The 15,955-nt window shown below is 46.5% G+C and overlaps 1 protein-coding gene across 1 annotated transcript in view; it reads left to right on the forward strand.

Moving 5' to 3' along the window:
- LOC144754655 (dual specificity protein phosphatase 13A-like) overlaps positions 1–13,277 on the forward strand; it is a 294,608-nt gene extending 281,331 nt beyond the window's left edge. The window contains exon 5 of the mRNA XM_078642731.1: positions 13,033–13,277. Coding sequence (XP_078498857.1) covers positions 13,033–13,247 — 215 coding nt within the window. The 3' untranslated portion in view covers positions 13,248–13,277. The remainder of the gene's footprint in view (positions 1–13,032) is intronic.
- Positions 13,278–15,955: the final 2,678 nt, after the last annotated feature.

Here is a 15,955-nt window from a genome sequence, read left to right on the forward strand (position 1 = left end):
CACCACACAGACTGTCAGTAGAGGGAGCCAAAAAGCCAAGGAGCCACAGAAAAACAGACAGTGGACCAAGACGCCCGCACCACGTCAGCCGAGGAGAAGACGCAACCCATCAAGCCAAGACAGGAAGGAAGGCCCGCAAACAGCCAAACTCCACACAACCCATGAGAAGGAACAGTGAAGTACAGGCCGAACAAGAGCCAGCACGCAGCCCAAAAGAAGAAGCAACACATGGAAATGCAGGAAAGTGAGTGACAAAGTCCGCCAGGCGAAACCGCCATCCCAGAAAACGAGGAAAAACCCTGCGCAACTGCCGCAAGCCATGCATCAGACAAGATATCCAACAGGACAACATGGAAGGAAAAGGTCAACCACCACAGAGTAAACAAACCGTGCGGAGAACCCCACAACATCCAGGGATCCAGGGCCACATCGTAGGCCCAGGCAGCGCAAACTGGGCAGCCAATACCAACAAGTGTGTAAAAGCACAGATTGAAACTATATCAACCCAGGTAATTGGACAGCATAGGCAGGAAGATCTCGCGAACACCAGTAGCCCTTTACAGTAGTCAGCGCAGCCCCAGAATCTGCAAAAATTTCATCCACCTGCAGAACCAGGAAACTATGCCGCATGGAAACAGCCCAGGCAGGCACAGGTGAAGACGACCCTTCACACATGGTGAGTGAACCCGAGCAATCGAACCAAACAGGAACTCACCACACAATAAAGGAAGTGCCCAGCAACCTCCAAGCAACACTGCCCCCAATCACCAAAACACACAACGTGAGACCGGTGAAAATTACAAGGGCAGCCTGTAGTCTCCACCCACAGCCCCAGGTCAAAAGACCATGACCGTGGGGGCCGGACGCTGTACTAGAACCACAGCGCCAGAACGACCCGGGGCCAGGACACCACGAAAACTCCCCGCCCCAGCCCAGCACATGAACGGGGAGAGTCCCCGACCCCAGAACAGGAGCGCAGCAGACCGGGGGACCGGAGCGGCTGCGCAGAGAGAAAAACCCACAGGAAACAATGCAGAAGTAAAAAACTGCAAATGAAATAATCCCGTGAAATTCAAACAGAAAAATAACGCAGAAGCATAAAACTGCAAATGAAACACTCACGGCACCGTCCTGAAGAAAAACAGAAACAGAAACAGGAACCGGGAGCACCAGCGTTCCGACCGCCGTCGGAGCAGAAAAAAAACAGGCATGGCGGTAGGTGGGAGGGGCTTATGTAACCTTTGAATAACTGGCGTTGTGATTGGCTGGGTGGAGGCAGGACTGCCTCACGTTGTTAGGACTGGGACGGGGAGGACCCATGAGGGGGTAATGTCATGTTAAAAACCAACACAGATGTTACAAATTAAGTTCAAGTTCGGTACTTTGCTGAATCTTAAAATGTGAGTAGGTGGCTGGCAACCCTAGCTATGCACTTTGTGCAAAATTGGAGGTGGGCCATTGTTTGTATCATGAGATAGTGGGTTAGGTGTATTAATGTACCATGTTGTGTGCTAGGTATGATGGATATAGGCGGCTTGTTATCTGTTTATTCTGTGGTATGTATATGTAACCTGTGGTATATGAAGGTCCACTAGGAAAGGCCTCTACAACGCGGATTCAAGAATGCATTCCGTTTCACGGAAACCTGAATAACACTTGCGTTAACCACGCACATGCTTGAACCACCCACATGCGGGGTTAAGGCAGTGGGCGTTGTAGCTTACTAAGTGGACGGGGAGAGCAAGCGGAAGGGAGGACATGCATGAAGGACAGGGACGTGGCGAGGTATGTTGGACTGGGGCGGGGAGGTTTTAAGGGAGGGGGCCGGTTTTAGGGCTCAGGTCGGGGCTGGAGATAGGGTACGTTTTAAGGTAGGGGGCAGAGTTTTAGGGCTCAGGGGGCAGTTTTCAGGGCAGGCGAGCTGTTTTTAGGGCTCAGTTGGGGTAGATTTTAAGGTATGGGGTAGAGTTTTAGGGCTCAGGACGGGGGGAGGAACAGTTTTCAGGGCAGGGGAAGTTTTAGGGCTCAGGGCAGGGCGAATCGGGATAGTTTAAGGTTTTAGGATTAGGGTAGTTTTTAGGGTTCGGCAGTGTCTGGTTATAGGGCAGGGGCGACGATTTTAGGACTCAGGGTGGGGAGGCTGGGGTGCGAACTTTACTACACATCTCTTTACCGTAAAATTAAGGGGTAAAGACATGCGTGGTAAAGGCATGTGTCGTAAAGGACTGCATTGTTTAGATGCATTTGTTTTTGGGGCTGCGTAGTAGAGGCACGCGTGGTTCAGCCATGCGTGCCTCCGTCATACAAGCAGGTCCACTGGCATTGTGAGCCAAGGGAGGACCAAATTGTGCTGCAGGGTTTACTAAATAATGCAGCAATATCATTCACATTTTACAGCATAATGCACACATTTTGTGATAGTATCAATTCATTGTTTTGAATTTTTACACATGCTAACACTGTCTGGACAAAGTTTCAACTTATTAGTATTAGTTCACCACCCAATTTACAGCAATATGCAACTAAAAGGTAAACATTTAGCCTTTGCGAAGTGCCTTCAGCTGCACAAATATGCATTGCCACATTTTTGCCACATTTTTTGTAACTTTTTATCCGTTTGTGCTGGGAACAATTTTTCGGTGAAAATCTGCAAATTATGCAGCAGATGATGGATTATGTTGTAAATGCATCTGATCCGTAATTTTGCCAAAAACTGCACATTTGCAGATTCACATAATTTCAGTGGCCCTGGGTAAAAGCAGTGTTCATGTTGTGGCTGTTAGAGCATGTGTGTGTCTGTTTTGTATGTAATCAGCTGCGTGAGTGATTTTTGTGATGTGGTCTGTGCTGTGGGCAACCTGTGCATGTGTTTTGTTTGTAATTGCTAATTGGTGGTATTTGTTGTGTAAGGTGTATTGGGATGTTTGTGAGTGTGCAATATGTGTTGTGTGTGATTTATGGTGACTGGGAAATCTGTGTGAGTCTATAATGGGTATTTGATCTGTGTTTTTCTCAACCATAAACTAAATGTGTGTGTAAGGAACAAATTACTTACCTGCTGGTAGAGACTGTATCTCTCAGCTGATTCCTCGTCTTTTGAATATTCCCCAGGCGTCAAACTGTATCCGGAAACGTTTCTGCAGTTCCTATGTGCACTGGTAGGTGGCACTGTGTTGTTCCGCACAGATGCTATCCCGCCAGAGAATTGACCTGCGGAGCCTATATTGGTGCCTCCCGCACACTGGTGTGAATTGGTTTTGAGACTTGTCACGCCCCCATGCCCAGAGCCTCAAAAACAAATAGGTGTGACCATGGTGCAGCTTCCTGGATTTAAGATGTTATTAATGGATAGAGTCCAATCACAGAACAGGGAAAACAGGAGGGTAGGTGAGGAATCTGTGGCCAGATAGAGTCTACTAGAAAGAACGTTACAGAAGGTATGTCATTTGTTCTTCTATAGAGATTTCTATCCACAGATTTCTCCCCCTTTTTTTTAACAAATACCAAAGCAGTACTTAATTAAAGGTGGGTCTGTGGATGGATTCAAACCAAAACTTGCTGCAGGACCGAGTTGGTAAAATTTCCTTCTCTGTAAACCTGACTATCCAGGAAATATTGTGTTTCCAACGTATGGAAAGATGCCCATGTAGCGGCCTCCCAGATGTACAGTAAAGGAACGCTATGTGCTAATGCAATGGTAGCAGCTTCGTCCCTAGTAGAATGAGCACACATTCTTTCAAGAGGCTGCCTTATGGCCAGTGCATAGTAGTGCTAAATGCAGAGCACGATCCAGTGGGACATGGATCCCATCTGCCTTACCTTTTTCTCTCCAGAGAATGCCACAAAGGGCTGATTGTCCACCCGGTCTTCTTCAGTATGATAGACGTAAAAGATCAGTGCTGTTTTGAGGTCCAAGTGATTGAGTCTATCTTTCTCCTTAGACAGGTCAGGCGGAACATAGAATGCCGGCAGGGTTTTTTCCAATGTGGAATGGCGTCACACCACACCTTTAGCCAAAAAGGATGCCTAGGTCCACAGAACTAGTTTGTTGGTGTACGGTGGGTTCACACAAAGAGATTGAAGCTTACTCACACCGCGCTGATGTTATAGCTACAAGGAACACTGTTGTGAGGGTGGGGAGTTGCAAGGAATAGCTGTGAAGTAGCTCAAATGGAGTGCACATTAGAAACGCGAGGACCAAGTTAAGGGGAGGAAGGGAACAAATATTGTAAGGAAACACAATGTTTACATTGCAAGTTGCAAAGCCACAAGGGGTGAGGAGTGTCCCATTACATGTAATGTGTATGTGAACGATATGTACTACGTATGTAAGTAGGACAGAGTGTTAATTGTTTGAGAGTATTTACTGCCCCAACCTTGTTGGAGTTAGTGCAGGCAGCACGTTAAAGCCGTCAGTGCCTTGCTAAGATTTTATCTTATGGCCCCTATGTCAGGCTCCTCTACAGATGTTGGTCTTCTGTTTTTGTACATGTTGTCTGTCTGCAGTTAAGCATTCCATTGTAGGTTAGCTAAAATAACAAGTATTAGCCAGTGGTTCATCAACAGAATCAGCATTTTAGTGTTATGTTCCAGCAGGAATACTATGTGCTGCTATTTAAAATTGCTATTAAAGTGAAAGGGGTGATCCTGTGTCCCTCGGAAGCTGGGTATTGTTGATATAGTCTACAAAAAGTTCTGTTGGGTGGAAGTAATTACTTTAAATTCATAGCAATTTAAATGAGAAGACATTTGTTTTTTTGTAGTCTAATAATAGTACTGGACACACCACAAACATACTTCAAGTCATAAATATGTTTCATTCATATGTTTCATTTGGTGAGTATGGCTGTCATACAAAACATAAACAAAAGAACCAGTTAATTGGTGACTGATGTAACATATAGTGAGCGATGTGACAGTCGTGAACTGACAAACACTACATCAATACATAAATAACCAAACAATGAAAAAATCTCCATCAAATTATAAAGTGCATAAGTAACCCGCAATATCAACTATTCATGGTTACAGTGACTAAGGACATGAGTAGGTTTCACATCAACGTTTCGACCCTGGTGTCTGCATTATTGAAAGGGGGCATCACATAGGGTCTTCTTCAGAATTAAATGAACCACGCTAGGACACCCTGAATACAAAAAAAGGGGGGGTATTAGAGGGGTGTGTCTGCACCAAGTGATATTACAAGGTGAAAAAACAGGGTTGGCCGAAAAGCGACTCACTAAGTTGTTTCAAAATAGAAACCGGTGACTCCTCCAATCCTTGATAGAGTCAATAGTAGGAAATATCAGGTCATGTAAAAATAATCATAGTATCTATATTATTGTAATACTAGGAGCCACCAACTTAATGGGTTACAGTTAATAAACCAATGAAATTGTCACATCAGTCACCGATTAACTGGTTGTTTTGTTTATGGTTTGTATGACAGCCATACTCATTATTATTATTATTATTATTATTATTATATGAAACTTGTAACGCGCTCAGCTTACCCAGGGGCATCCCGGCGCATCCACCGCACTCACCGAACGAAACATATGAATGAAACATATTTATGACTTGAAGTATCTTTGTGGTATGTTCAGTATTATATTTAGACTACAAAAAAATGTCTTCTCATTTAAATAGTTATGAATTTAAAGTAGATACTTCCAACCAACGGAGCTATTTACAATTGCATCATAAAGAAGCAAAAGATGGGTACGGTTGGAGGAGCCATGTCCGATCTGGTGAGATTGGGCCAAGTTGTTCCCCAAGTATTAGCAATAAGAGAAGCTGCGTGTGTGGTCTGACCTCCTTGGTAAGATCAGGCAGTCACCTCTGGAGAGGGCACTGCCGACGTGCTTGCATCCTTTGCCAGAAGCAGTCCTCTCTTACAAAATGCAAATGAATGAGGATTCTTGATCTCAATGAAAATGGCCTGCGAGAACTCAGAATATAGTAGTTCAATGTATTCCAGTCTAAGCCTTGGGCCAAAAATGTGTAAAACCCTATCAAGAGCTAAAGTCAAACGCACACAAAAGCAAAGCTACACATCAATCAATCAATCAATGACATTTATAGAGCGCACTACATACCCGTAGGGTCTCAAGGCGCTGGGGGAGGGGGGGGTGCCGCTACTGCTCGAACAGCCAGGTCTTCAGCTTCTTCCTGAAGGAGAGATGGTCTTGGGTCAGGCGCAGGTCGGTCGGGAGGGAGTTCCAGGTCTTGGCGGCCAGGTAGGAGAAGGACCTTCCTCCTGTAGTCGCTCTTCGGATGCGGGGGACGGCGGCGAGGGCGTGGTTGGCTGATCGGAGGTGGCGTTTGGGAGCGTAGAAGTTGATTCGGCTGTTGAGGTAGCTTGGGCCTTGGTCGTGTAGGGCTTTGTGTGCGTGGGTGAGGAGGCGGAAGGTGATTCTTTTGTTGACGGGGAGCCAGTGAAGGTCTCTCAGATGTCCGGAGATGTGGCTGGTTCGTGGGATGTCGAGGATGAGTCTGGCTGAGGCGTTCTGGATCCGCTGGAGTCTCTTCTGGAGCTTGGCGGTGGTACCGGCGTAGAGGGCGTTGCCGTAGTCCAGTCGGCTGGTGACGAGGGCCTGGGTGACGGTCTTCCTGGTCTCGGTGGGGATCCACCAGAAGATCTTCCGTAGCATGCGTAGGATGTTGAAGCACGCCGAGGAGACGTTGTTGACTTGCCTGGTCATGGAGAGGGAGGAGTCCAGGATGAAGCCCAGGTTGCGTGCATGGTCTGTCGGTTTGGGTGCGGTGCCCAGGGCGGGGGGCCACCAGGAGTCGTCCCAGGCGGAGGGTGAAGAGCCCAGGATGAGGACCTCCGTCTTGTCCGAGTTCAGTTTCAGGCGGCTGGTCGTCATCCACTCGGCTACCTCTTTCATCCCTTCGTGCAGGTTGGCTCTGGCGGCGGCGGGGTCGTTGGTCAGGGAGAGGATCAGCTGGGTGTCGTCGGCGTAGGAGATGATGTTGAGGTTGTGTTGGCGTGCGATGGCCGCGAGGGGGCTCATGTAGACGTTGAAGAGGGTGGGGCTCAGTGAGGATCCTTGGGGGACGCCGCAGATGACTTCGGTGGCCGCTGACTTGTACGGTGGTAGGCGGACTCTCTGTGTTCTTCCGTCGAGGAAGGAGATGATCCATTCCAGCGCCTTGTCCTGGATTCCGACGTTGCTGAGGCGCTGTACTAGGGTGCGGTGGCAGACAGTGTCGAATGCCGCGGAGAGGTCTAGGAGGATGAGGGCCACTGTTTCTCCGTTGTCCATCAGGGCTCGGATGTCATCGGTGGCGGCTATGAGGGCGGTCTCGGTGCTGTGATTGGCTCGGAAGCCGGACTGTGAGGGGTCGAGGGATCCATTCGTCTCGAGGAAGGCGGCCATCTGCTTGTTGACGGTCTTCTCGATGACTTTGGCTGGAAACGGTAGGAGCGAGATGGGGCGGTAATTCTTGAGTTCGGTGGGGTCCGCTGTGGGTTTCTTGAGTAGAGCGCTGAGTTCGGCGTGCTTCCAGCTCTCAGGGAAGGTGGCGGTGTCGAAGGATGTGTTGATGATGTCTCGCAGGTGAGGTGCGATAACAGCGTCGGCCTTGTTGAAGACGTGGTGAGGGCAGGGGTCGGTCGGTGATCCGGAGTGGATGCGCACACACACACAGACACACACGCACACCACACACCTACACATATATATTTTGGCAAGGACTAATAGCTCTACAATGTTTTTGAAGCCATGTTTACATTAGCGCGGCTGCTGTGGCGCATGGTTGAAAGTTTTAAAAAAAGAAAGGCGCGACGCGGTCTTCTTTTGCTGGCTCGGTTTGTTTTAGGCTGTCCAGCTTGAGTTTATCCCTTGCCTTGCCCAAACTGTATTTACTGTATTCATCCTCCAGTACTGGATTTCTGAAAACAACCTTTAAATCTTGTTCTCATAGTGCCACATTTGCTGTGCATACAAAGACAGAGGTTAAATGTCAGACACTGTCTTCCAGGGAGCTTAGTGTTTACTTTTCTTTCTCTGACTTCAAAGTAGGAAGATTTATGTGACAATCATGCTGGCTCATGGAGGAGTGCTTGAGGAAGGCTGTACAGTGTTATTTTTTTCCTAGCATACAACGAAATGTAAATGTTTGTAAATGAAGTTTTCAGATATTTCAGAATATATCATAATTAGAAAAACACAAATGAAGCAAATTTTCTGGTAGTCCTGAAGTGTGGTGGAAACAAATATTTTAATCCAATCAAAACAATCAATCCACTAGGTGATGACATTTCCTCATGTTATCATTTGGAATCTGCACAACAGTAAAACTGTATGTCTGTGCAAATGTAATGATCATTTCAATGAAGATGTGTTGTCTGTAAAGGCGGTGCACTCTGCACTTTACGCCAGCTACTCTGCATCACTGCACTCAATGTCACTATATTCTATCCTGCAACTCTCTATGCCCCTGCACCCCATGCACCTGCAGGCTAAGCCACTCTATTCTACTCTGCACTACTGTACTTTATTGCACTGTTCTTTGCACACTCTACTCTGTGCCACTCTACAACATTGCACTCTCCACCACTGCACTACACACTACTCTACTCTACACCATTGCACTCTAAGCCACTGCACGCTATGCCACTCTACACCATTGCGCTCTAAGTCACTGCACTCTATGCCACTCTATCTACTCTGCACCCAAGTGATCTACGTCACTGCTCTCTGCACCACTCGACTTTGCGCCACCCTACTCTGCGCGACTCTCTTCTACTGCACTCTGTGCCACTCTACTCTGCCAGACACCCTCTCTACTCTGCACCACTGCACTTTGTGCCACTATATGCTATGCCACTCTACACCATTGCACTCTACATCACTCAACTCTATGCCACTCTACTTTACTCTGGTCTTCTATACTCTGCACCACTCTACTCTGCACCACTCTACTCAATGCCACTGCACTCTATGCCACTCAACTTTACGCCACTGTACTGCACTCTACACCAATATACTCTACACCCCTACACTCTGCATCACTCCACAGCACTCTAATCTATTCTGCACCACTGCACTGCACTCCACGCCACTGCACTCTACTCTGTGCCACTAACCTCTACTCCACTCTACTCCTCATCACTGCATTCTACCCTGTACCACTCCACTCTGAACCGACTCTACGCCACTTCGCTGTACTCTGAAACTGTCTACTCTACACCACTGCACTCTACTCTGCACCACTCTACTGTACGCCATGCTACTCTCCATCACTGCATTCTACGCCAATGCACTCTAGACCACTGTACTCAAAACCAATGCACTCTATGCCAATTTACTCTGCACCACTTCACTCCAGGCCACTCTACTCCACCCTATGACACTACACTCTACCGTATTCCATTCTACGATGCTCCACTCTATTAAACTTTACTCCACTCTATGACCCACTACTCCAATCAATACCACTCCGGTTTACAACGCTATACTCCACTCTATGCCACGCTGCAACGCTACTTCACTCCACCACTCTCTGCGCAACTACCTTTATACCACTCCATTACTCCACTCTAATCTGTGACACACCACTCCACACCACTCTTCTTCACTCTGTCCCACTCCACTCTATGACACTATGCCAATTGACTTTACAACGCTCTACTCCATTCTATGCCATTCCATTCCTACACTACTCCACTCTATGACAATTAACTCTGCTCTACGGCTCTTTACTCTACAACACTCTACTCCACTCTACACAACACCCTCTACGCAACTCCACTCTACTGTACACCACTCCACAACACTCTACTTCACTGTACGCCACTCAACTCTACTGCACTCTACTCCCTCCAAGACACTCCACAAGACTCCACACCACTCCATGACACTCCACTGTACTGCTCTCTACACCAGTGCACTCTGCATCACTCCGCGCCACTCTACTCTATTCTGCACCACTGCACTCCACGCCACTGCACTCTACTCTGCATCACTAAACTCTACGTCACTGTACTGTAAACCTCCACATTCTACGCTGTACCACTCCACCCTACCCCGAACCCACCACACACTATGTCACTTCACTGTATTCTGAAACAATCTACTCTACGCCACTGCACTCACTGCACTCAACTCTGGACCACTCTACTGTATGTCACTCTACACTCCATCACTGCACTATATGCCAATGCACTCGACACCACTCTACTCTGCACCACTGTAATTTATGCCACTTCAATCCAGGCCATTGTACCCTACTCTATAACTCTACACTCTACCATACTCCACTCTACGATGCTCTACTCCATTAAACTCTATTCCACTGTACGCCACTCTGCAACACTACTTCACTCTGCAACTGTACGCAACTACATTTATACCACTCCATTACTCCACACTATTCTACTACTCACTCACTACTCCACTCCACTTTATGATACCCGCGCCACTCAACTTTACAACACTCTACTCCACTCTATCCCATTGCACTCTCCTACACTACTCCACTCTGTATCACTCTACTTAACGAACATTTTCTCTGCTCTACGTCACTCAACTCTGCAACCCTCTACCCGACTTTACACAACACTCTCTATGCACCTCCATGCTGCTGTTCACCACTCCACAACACTCTTCTTCACTCTACCCACTCAACTTTACTCCACGCTACGCCCTACCACTCTACAACACTCTACTCCCTCCAAGACACTCTGCAACACTCCATGACACCGCGGGCCACTCAACTCTACTCTCCACTACTCTACGCCACTCCATAACACTCCACTTTACGCCACTCCACCCCACTCTTTTTTACCCCAAGAACTTTTTGCTGTGCTGAGCAGCAGCCACGCCAGTGTACAACATGGCTTTAAACATACTGGCAAACCCAATAGCTTTAGCATAGGCGAGACCTATTGGCGTTGCCAATGCATGTTCCTTTTTCTCTGTGCCTTATAGCATTCCATGACCTTTTGTCCCAAGACCACATTCTTTTAATTTCTCCTACTGCTCTGTCTGTCTTTCTCCTTTTCACTGTCTGCTTCGCGATCGCTCTCTCATCCTGTCCTACTTGCTCCAACTTGATCTTGTTCACTATTCCAACTTGGTAATGTTTCTCTACTCTTGGCCTCTCCTTCACATCATCATTTGCTCTATTTACCCCCTTTTGCACATTCTTTTTATTTTTTTATTTTTCATTTTTTTAGTCTTCTGTCCTTTCCTCCCTCTTGCTCTCAACCTATTTTTCAGTCACTTAGCTTGCTTCCGTATGCATGCTTCTACCGTTTGTCTCCCTCCTCTCTTCCTCTTTATTCTTTTATACAATTGCTCTGCCCTCTTCTCTCTGGTGTTTTTACCTACCCCACCCTTTTCTCTCCAGTTTTACTCCCCCTTCACTTTCAGTTCCATTTTGCTTTGCTCTGTATATTAACTTCCCCTTTTCTGTAGCCTTTACTTTCGTGTCCACTTTGCCCATCCCTTCAACTCCCTGGCCCATTGCCCTTTGATCTATGTATGTATGTATGTATGTATCTATGTATGTATGTATGTTTGTTTATGGTATTTCTTTAGCATGAACCTAGCCAAAACACAGCTGAGTTAACATGGAATATAGACAAAGACAAGCATAAATTCAATGAGAAAGAGGAGAGAAAGCTGGGTTGTGAATGGTTGATATACAGCCATGTAGTGTGTTCTTTAAAGAGGTGAGTCTTGAACTCAGTATGTAAGGTAACTGTCTCCATGCTGCAGTGCACTCTGAAACCAGGCTGGTAGTTGTGCTGGAGGTAGTTACACTAATGAAGTATTGGTGCTGAATACACTCTTTTCAATGATCTTGCAGAGGAATAGTAAGTGAGTGATGGGCTGGTAGTTGGCATAGTGTAGCTTTGTTTAGTAGTGGAACGGTTTGGCCTGCTTCTGGGAAGATGCTTTGAGTGAGGGAGGCATTAACTATGATAAGTAGGGGGGGGGTAAGATAGCATCTTCAGAGAGAGCTTTGATGAATGGCAATGGTAAAACATCTTCATAAGAAGTAGCTTTGAGGTACTCGACTATACCAGTGAGATATGGAAGAGATAGCGTTTGTAAGGCTGACCATTGCAGGATTCTATGGGAAGAAGTGGGTGTCAAAAATCCAGCAGGCTGGATGTCATTGATGTGCTTTCATACCTTATGGATTTTTAACAGAAGTAGAGATTGATAGCATTTCACTTCTCTGTGGAGTGAAGAATAGGTGGGTCACGCAGGAGGTAGATGCAGTTCTCCATTATCTTGAACTGTATTCCACGTATACTACCTTGCTTTGACTAATGTGATGAGCTGTCTGCATATTGAACGGAGGGTCTTCAGTATCAAAAGCTCCTTGGGATATCTGTTTTATTTTCCATTTTCTTCCTATCTGCCAATGGATCTTTCCTTGTCAGCAAGGTCTTTAGATTACCAGGTTGCTGAAAGCTTTGGCTTGTTCTTGCATTTTATAATTGGGAGGCGTGGATGTTCATGTAGCATTCTAAAAAACTGTTGAAGTTGTTCCAAAGAGTGTTAGAGTGGGACATGAAGTTGAATGCGTGGGAGAGATGAGGTTAAGCATTAGGTTGTCTATGAAGAAGTCTTTGAAGGATCTGAAGGGTTGGTCTTCTCTTTTGTGTTGACCTTAGTTTCTTGGTAGGTCCTTAAGCATCGCAATAGGGATGGCAAGGGGGTTGGTCAAGTCCAGGGTTATGGGTGGGTTGCATTGGAATATTGGTGATGTTGAGAAGACAAAGTTAAGGATGTGGCCTTTGAAGTATGTTGGTTGTGTGGCATGCTGTACCATGTTGAGTGCATTGATGAGGTTGAAGAAGATGTCTCTTTTTTTTCGAGCTAGGGTTGGCTCTCTTCAAGTGTCCTCCTGCCTCTCTTTGCTCTACTTCCGCTCTCACATCTCCTTTGCTTCCCCTTTACTGTCTTCTCTTAACTCTCCTTTAGCTCTCTTCAAACAGTTGTTCTCCTGTTTCTGTCTCTTATGTACACGAACATCAGACTGAGCCAACTCTTTATTCTCTTCCAGGCAAGGTGCTGGTACACTGCTGTGATATTGGATTAAGCCGTAACTCCACCATCGTTCTTGCCTACTTAATGATCTATCGCAATCGAACCTTGATGGAGGCCATATGTTTAGTGACCAGAGAGAGGTACATCCGACCAAATGATGGATTCCTCCAACAGCTACGAAACTTGGACATGCGGTTGAGCCAAAGGAGGAAGCTCTGCTACTTGCCCTAACAGTGGCCACATCAGACTGGTTTAAATAAACCTGGCATGAAAATGTCCCTGCTTCCGTTAATACTTTATTGCCTTAAGACTAATAATTTTACCCAATACACACACACGAAACAGAGCCATGTATTGCATACCTCTGTCAACCACTCAATCCCTAAACATGCTACATGTATTCAGTACCTAACACAAGATCTGCTCTCACACAGCCAACCATCCCTATACAGCCTTTACAACCACCTACTGTAAACCAGTTATGTCACCCACTCATATAAAATCACTTATGATAAACCACCCACAAACAGCCAACCACCCTCAAACACGTTCAAGCAGCCACTCATAAATGCTAGGCTTTGCACACAAACAAAGAAAACTCACATATTGGCCATCTGCACTACTGACCACTGTACAACTAGCCACACCTGTCCCATAACATGCATAATTCATCACCCAAAGGCAATCAGGCTACACCAAAACACTGACTTCCCTAAAGTCATTTAATCTCTCAGACGCCTACCTCCAGTCATTCACACACACCCATTGACTCATAGAGACGATTACGGAGTCATCCACTCAAACACCTATTTTTCCAATGTGCATTACAATACAGTGTACAGGCAACATATGCTGCAGCACAAAGAAATAAGGAATGCATAAAGTGTGACATCACCTAGGCAAGTAAGAGAGAGTTGTGATGCAAACAGCCAACAATGAGAACTAAAAAAACTAAGAAGAAGGACGGCGATAAGACAATTGAGGTATATTGTAATGGCGTGCAATGGGCGTGGTGGGTATGAAGGAGCGGCACAGGTGAAGGAGCAGGGCAATGAGATAAATCCACTCGGAACAGTAGCAGGTGTCATACATGACAGTCAAAATCTGTTCGGCTTGTCAGTTGGGATAAGAATCTAATTTATCTGGACAATCGCCGCAAGCGCTGTGCATGTTGATAAAGGGGCACAGCATCTGCTAGCCCCTGCTAAGTGTGGCAAGCAGAGTAAGGAAACAGAACCTAGTTGCGGAATGATGTCAGTAGCTATTGTCCTTTTAGGCAGTAGTCCTAGCATGATAGTTTATGGTGGGAACTTGTCATCGTGTTGAGCTTGAAATGCCTCTAGGTGGGTATATCAGCTTATTGGCAATGGGTATTTCCGGGGTCCCAGAATTTTTTTGTGACAGAGTAGCGCACTCTCTGTATCCGGTCACAAAATAAGTCCCTGTCGACAAGCACCAAAATCTGGTGGCACCCAAGCTTTCTAGATGGCATTACTGAGCAGGTCGCAAGGACAAGTGCTAGGTTGAGGAAACGAGAAAGGGCACAGTCTGAATTGGAGCACGTAAAAAGGCCTAGAGCACTGACCTCTCATCTATGTAGGTAAGGTTGCCCAGTCGCTTCTTGATTGTGATATAGGCTGGTGCCTGTGAAATGACAGCGAGGGCAGACATAGTTGACTCCTGGAAAGAGGGCATTCATTTTCCTTGGGGTCAGGTAGGCTCTGTGCAACACATAAAATTGGATACGTTTCAGTTGGGCATTCCCACTTAGGTACTGATGAGCTAGAACACAATTCCATTCAGCATTGCTGAGCATTCTTTCAAGTTCCACTTCCCATTTGGCTCGCAGTGCGTCAAGGAGCGCCAATGTGTGTGATGCAGGAGAGAAGACAATCCAGCTAATTTTGCCCAGAAAGTGACTTGACTGGTGAACTTTGTGCATTGGCAGTTCATGAGTGGTTATTTGCCAATAACGATGTAGCACATGCCGAAGTGCACTATAGACTATGAAGTGCCCCGGGAGTACCCTGTAATTTTCCACAAGGACATCAACAAAGAACAATGACCCATCCTCAAAGAGATTTCCCAAGACCTCAATGCCAAACCCGTGCCATAGTCGAATAGGAGTGAGGGCCTCGTGAGTTTCATGCTGGTGCAGGCTTTGTAGTGGTGTAATTGAATCGGAAGTCATCCACCTGAACACTAAACGGCTCTCACACTCAACCCATCTCAAACAGGACACTACTCACACTGCAAGCTAGTAACAATCAGACCCCTGCCTTCATAGCTAACCACAGTTAATAGGTTAAATGAATTAAACCATATATCAGAGAGAAACTGGTCTGTTACTACTCAACCTTCTGTGGAGACAATGAACTTGAATGCTCATCTTATAATATATAGATTCCCGCAGGTAATACATTGCATTGATATGATAGTAGGAAATGATGTTGATGCTACCTGTGGTGCAGTCCCCATTCTGATCCCTAACTCGGACATGGAGCTGGAGGAGCATCATCCTACGCCGACTCGTTACTGACTGGAGCCATGCCTTCTGGGTCCTATTCTTATGGGCTACAACTCAGTGATGAGTGGGAGGGGTTATTGGACCCTAAGGAATACCAGCCTTATGTCACAAACATAGACTGGTGCGAGTACTTGTTCGATGTCAGCAGGCTGGATATCTCTCCAGACGCTGGCATGCTTTCTCCCCCTATTATGACTACAGAGGAGGGAGCATCATTTGTAATGGTGGTGAGGAAGGGGGCAGAGGTCCTGGAGCTTAGGTTGCCGGCAGTGGCTGTTAAGTGAAACATCATGACAGAAGTGCTTCAATCAAGAGTGTCCCCCTCAGAACCACTTCTCCCGATTAATGAAGCTCTTACTGACATCGTGCTTGGGACTTGGGCCTGGCCTAACAAGGGGCTCCTGTGAACTGG

The sequence above is a fragment of the Lissotriton helveticus genome, chromosome 5_1 (assembly GCF_964261635.1).
Source record: "Lissotriton helveticus chromosome 5_1, aLisHel1.1, whole genome shotgun sequence".
Taxonomy (NCBI): domain Eukaryota; kingdom Metazoa; phylum Chordata; class Amphibia; order Caudata; family Salamandridae; genus Lissotriton; species Lissotriton helveticus.